Source organism: Charadrius vociferus, unplaced genomic scaffold (assembly GCF_000708025.1).
Source record: "Charadrius vociferus isolate BGI_N301 unplaced genomic scaffold, ASM70802v2 scaffold87, whole genome shotgun sequence".
Taxonomy (NCBI): domain Eukaryota; kingdom Metazoa; phylum Chordata; class Aves; order Charadriiformes; family Charadriidae; genus Charadrius; species Charadrius vociferus.
The window spans coordinates 560435-566434 of NW_009649314.1; the positions used below are offsets into that span (position 1 = coordinate 560435).

General features: G+C 38.7%; 1 protein-coding gene across 1 annotated transcript in view; it reads right to left on the reverse strand.

Moving 5' to 3' along the window:
- DYNC2H1 (dynein, cytoplasmic 2, heavy chain 1) overlaps positions 1–6000 on the reverse strand; it is a 197053-nt gene that overhangs the window by 189148 nt on the left and 1905 nt on the right. Inside the window, exons 2-7 of the mRNA XM_009889410.1 lie at positions 5859–5995; positions 3342–3512; positions 2340–2475; positions 1916–2034; positions 1201–1345; positions 165–397 (exon numbers count right to left, since the gene is read on the reverse strand). Of these exons, the coding sequence (XP_009887712.1) occupies positions 165–397; positions 1201–1345; positions 1916–2034; positions 2340–2475; positions 3342–3512; positions 5859–5995 (941 nt within the window). The remainder of the gene's footprint in view (positions 1–164; positions 398–1200; positions 1346–1915; positions 2035–2339; positions 2476–3341; positions 3513–5858; positions 5996–6000) is intronic.

Below are 6000 nucleotides of genomic sequence, written 5' to 3' on the forward strand. Positions count from 1 at the left end.
TATTACATGAATCTTTTGAAAGGCTCAAGCAAACGTGGATTATGGAATGCTATTGACTCTGAAAAGGCTATAGAATGTTTTAATTCCTTTTTTTTTTTTAATTTAAAACTATGTTGTTTAATTCTGTGTCTAATTAACTAAATGTGTATAATTCAAACCTCTACCTCATCAAGACGTTTGCCAAGTTTGGCTAACAATTCAGGGAAATATTTCTCGTCTTTCCATGGATGGAGGGTATAACGTTGCCACAGTTGTCCAGTTAGGTACTCACAAGCTGACACCCACTGCTCACAAATCAAGATGCCAGCCTTGAGATTTTCTTTAACACTGTGAAAAGCATCCTCCCACAGATTCAAAGCTGATAATTTTCTTTGAACATATCTACCTAGCGAACCACCTAGAACACAAAAAAGTATACAAAACCAATATGTTAAGTTGGTTCAAAATAATTCCTTTAAACACTAAATCAAGTTCCAAATGCATTTTAAAATATAGTGTAATGCCTTAATTTCAAACCACACAAATGTATCAATAACTGATCATTTAGTTTCAGATTTAATAAATTTCTTAAACATCTCCATGTTAAACGGAGATTGATCCAACATCAGAAGCTGATGGATTTGGATTCTGGAATCCACACACAAGCAGTTCTGGATTTATCTTTCTCTTTATCAGCAGTAACGGCAGTAGCTGGCTGCCCCCAGCCAGCCTTCCCTCCATGCACACACACATCTGGCTGCAGCAGACAAACCCACTGTCTTATCCCTGTCTCAGAACATGGGACTGCTGTTGTTGGAATGAGAGAAGTAACCTCTCTGCATGTCCTGCTCTCACCTCCACAGAGATGGAGTCAACTTTCAAATTAGGTTTTTATGTAAATAAATTTTCTCCTCTAGGAAAAAAACAAGGAGTCAAACAGAAACAAGGCAAATCCAATCCACTGGCTGAAAGGTATCCAGTTCCATCTTTTTATTATCTATCATCCTCCCAAGCATGTGTGAAGGCATCTTCCAGACCTGGCTGAATTATTGGATACTATAAGGCAAACAGGATTCACGGATCATAATTACAATTAAAAAAGCACCTTAATGCTGTAGGCTATCACTGGTGCCTGTAGGAAGAAGGTGGCCTCTGCTCAAGTATTCGTTTTACTTTTCTCAAGTTTACTGTTCATTTAATAAAGACTGCATAAAAGTTTACCTATTACATCCAAGAGATTGTGCATGCGTGGCTGTGGATAAGGATCATGTTCTGTTTGTCTCCACACACCATCAACAGTATCCCTGGTAGTCTCCACCAAATCCACAACTTCAAATAATGAGAGACTATCCAAGTTGTAATAATCCTAGGAAAAAATATCCTTAATACAATTACTTTGCAACTAGTATTGTAGAAACATCCACACTTCTCTGAAGCTGGCAATTGCTATAGTTTCCTGGGGTTTACTGCTTAACAGAATATGTCATAATCCTATCAAAAAACAACTATTTGTGTAAGTTTATTCATGTGAAGATTGTATTAGTATCTGAAGTGCTGCTTGAGCAAGTGCTTTACAGATGCCCAAAATTTTGTATAATTTTCATTATTATCCTCTACATTTTCACTTTTTTGTTTTATAATTTCATTAGTCAACTTCTAGTTCACAAACTGTAGCATACTGTTGTATTTATACAGCAGCTCTTAGGATCCAATGGTCAAATCTGCTCCCAATTAAATGTTGGTGTTGCCCTGCACCATTGTCACTAGAAACTACATAAACATCATTTAAAGTAAAATTTTGCCTACGAAAAAAATAACTAAATAGTTGTATATTCATATATTTGAAAGAGTGTACATATACTGACATGTATTTCACAAGAAGAATGTTTTTACTAAGTCTACAAATATATCATTGATCACACAAAAGAAAACATACTTTTGCAATGTCCTCAAATAGGTCTTTAAAATGAGAAGCTCTCTCTTTACTACACCATTTACTTCCATGATGAGCACATTCTGTCCAGAACTGAAATTCATCTGTTGGTGTAAGTATAGCTGCAAATAGGAATGGAAAATGTTTAAATATGAAATATATGAACGATCACAAAATATTTTCAGTCAGAACATACTTTCTATATTGTGATGTAATTACCCTTCAACTTCTGACTCTGACTAGATGTACTATCAAGTTCATACCAAGAGACCAGAATTGATTGTCACTAATTCCAATCTACTCACCATGATCTGTCATATTTCACACTCTGCAGTCACTGGGATAATGAAGACTGAAAAGTCAACCTATAAACCAATGATTTACTCCTAATTTAAAATTGATTATGAAAGACAACTGCAAAACAAACCTCGCACATCATCTTCACTGAATTTTGTTCCTGTGTAATTAGGATCTGATCTTCTGAGAACAGTACTCAAGCCAGCTTCAAGCTCACTTAAAAGTTTCTGGAGTTTTGGGTCAAATGTTTTACTCCATCTCTCATCCTGCAATGCAAATTAAAAAAATGTGACTCACATTATAGAACAATTGCTATTTTCCTCCCATTAATCTTAAGCTATTAATAATGCTAAGCCACCACATGGTGAGACAATGTAACAATTTATTTTTCTTAAAGTCAAGGAAAAGCATCTTATCTTTTCACTTATCAAATCATAATAATACTGTGCAATTTTTTTAATCACAAATTCAAAAGTCTGCTGGATTTATAAAAGCACTCTGAAAATGTGTTTAGAAGTCTTTGTTAATTAATTGTCTTAAGTTAAATGTGTAATCTACTTCTATAGCAGAATCTGGAAATTGCTAGAATCAAATATTAAAAGTTACTACGTTTTTCTAAAATTATTTTCTTAATGTGGTGACATATAAGAAATTAAAAATACTTAAAAGCTGAAATTCTACTTGCTCAGCATATGAAATACAGCCATTGACATTGTTTTCTACAAAAAATCCACAAAGAAAATGCATTCTTTACTGGAACAGCATGAAAAGCCTAGGAACATTTGAAAAAAAAAAAAAAAAAGCAAAACTGTGAAAAACATAAGAATACATAAAACAGGAAAAGTACAGAAGACTGGAATTATTGGTGGCAAGGAGGTAAGGAACTGTTGTGTCCATTAACCACCAATCAGTGTATGCTACATTGCTAGTCAGAAATACTCCTCTCATCCTTACTGACAAGAAGTCAAGTACTTTCTTTAACTCACAAAGTAAAACTATCATTCATTATTTAAGTTCTTAAAATATTTTATTATTGAAACATAAAATATTGATCTCAGAATAGTTAACACGCTATGGAATTTCAATGTTTCAGCATAAATCTACAGAACATTTAAATCAGTATATTGCTCACCTTCAATAATACTGGTGCAAAAACTTGTCGAACAGCTTGATAAAGGGTGTTTATTGGTGAATCTAGCATTGATGACACAAGAATATTACTATGAAGATTATCTTCTGTAATTACATCAGGGCGCAGCTTAAAGAACACCAACACATTATTCTTTGAATCAGTAGCTTCAATCTGTAAAAACCAAGGAGACAGGATTCGTTTAAAAACCTGTTATTGACTGCATGTTATACTAAATTACATACACCATTTACACAAATTATTTACCTCATTAAAAAAAATATAAAATACCTATTACTCCCTGTAGGCTCTGATAACATTCTGGCAGTGTCTGATTTGATCAGAAAATCAAAACCTGTATTATACTTATTCCTGTGTTGAGAGGAACCTGAAATACAAATTCCAACATCAAATACCTAATGCCTTTTTTACTGTAATTACTTATGCTATTTGGATTTTGAAAACTCCACTTAAGACTTTCTGGGGGCAAACGAGAAACTCCACCTTGTGCCTGGAGAAGACTAAACATGAAGCCTATTTTTTTTTTTTTGCATTTTTATGCTACATAACTGTGTGAATATTTTTCTAAATATTCAGTATTGCCATCCTGAACCTGTATATATATGACTCTGCTGCAATTCATAGATTTCTCAAGGACAGAGGAAGATATGCTCCTTCATCAGTAAAATCTTCGAGTTTTAACACAATTCTTGTTCCCTTCACAGTCCAACTTATGGGTAAAGTTCAAAAAGTTGCCATGAGATCAATTATTGAAACTATTTATGGCTGAGGAGAATTCATAAAACAGGAGAACATTATTAAACATTTGATGAAACAATAGCAAAAAGATACACTAGCTGAAATCCCAAATTCTGCACAATTGTAAACATCTATAAACTTTTTTCTGTTAAAAGAGGGCTAGTGAAAACAGCTTTCAGTTTTACTGGACAGTATCAATTTTACTTTGTCAGGCTCTTAGCCAAACACATATCATTTCGCTGAGACAACAGGTGTACGTTGTAGCCCCTATATGCATCTGATCTTCCACAGCTGCTGACTGCAGCTTTGTATATCAGGCAGTGGCTCAGCAGCACACCCCAAAAACTGGTCCATGTAAATGTTCACTCTTGCATGAACATAGCATGCACTAGACTTCACAGACTACACAGACAATTACACCAGGAGGTATGTAAGTTACTGGTCCACACCGCAGTTCACATGTTAACGACCCATTACACTAGCCATCAGTGCACAGAAAACCCGTCACTGACATAACAGACACCATGTCACTGGTCTCACAGCAGAATGATGAGACACATGTCAATCCCCGGGCTTTGTCTATACACTCTATGTTGCAGGAACCACACCGTGTCCTGATCTTGTGGTGACATTCACTGCACATCACTCCCCACGGTATCACTCAGATAAGTCACTTGTTGAACATAAACACTCAGAGCAGTGCAATGAATATACAAATACAATGAACCTCAGATTTGCTCACAGCTGGGCACATCAATCTGTAAAATGCATGATTTGGACAAACACCCACCTTGGGATTTGCCAAATATCAGCCAATGTGCAACATACTGGGCCACCTTTCCTGCATGGACAATGGCAATGCAATCCTTCCAGTCACCTGCATGGACCCTTGCCCAGGAACAGCCCAGACACGAGACTCCACCTGGCATTTGCAGCAAGGTAACAAACCATTCTCCAGGCTGCATTACATTCACACAGCGACAACGCACAGCACACTAAAACTACATATCAGCACAAGCACAATCCACTAATAAACATATCCCTCAGCTGACCATACAGTCTTCACAGACTGTACTGCATCCAGCTCTGGAGCCCCCAACACAAGAAGGACATGGACCTCTTGGAGTGTGTCCAGAGGAGGGCCACAAAGATGATCCGAGGGCTGGAGCACCTCTCCTGTGAGGAGAGGCTGAGAGAGTTGGGGTTGTTCAGCCTGGAGAAGGCTCCAGGGAGACCTTATTGCGGCCTTCCTGTACCTACAGGGGGCCTACAGGAGAGCTGGGGAGGGACTTTTCACAAGGGCAAGTAGTGATAGGACGAGGGGGAATGGCTTCAAACTGGAAGAGGGTAGATTTAGATTAGATATTAGGAAGAAATCTTTCACTTTGAGGGTGGTGCAACACTGGCAGGCATTGGCAGTGGTAGATATCCCATCCCTGGAAACATTCAAGATGAGGTTGGACAGGGCTCTGAGCAATCTCATCTAGTGGAAGATGTCCCTGCTCACTGCAGGGGGGTTGGACTAGATGGCCTTTACAGGTCCCTTCCAACCTAAACTATTCTATGACTCTTGGGCCAGTAATTTATGCAGCACGTACAGAGATCAGCATACAAATTTGCAGTAGAACGATGTCTCCCAAATCTTATGACCACTAACCCTGGGCCGGATCCCAGGCTCTGCACCCCCACTCGCACACTGGGCCGCGGTGGACACGCTGGATCCACAGGTGCCTGCGCACCCTCCGCTGACACCCCCCGTACCTTGTTGGACGCCGTGAGCTGTGCGCCCGAGTGCTGCACAACGAGGAGGAACTCATTGCCGTCGTCGAGGAAGCTGGTGAGCTCCGGGCGGGCATGGAGCCCCGCGGCCAGGGCGGCGGGGCCCGCAGCCGGGTCCACTCCG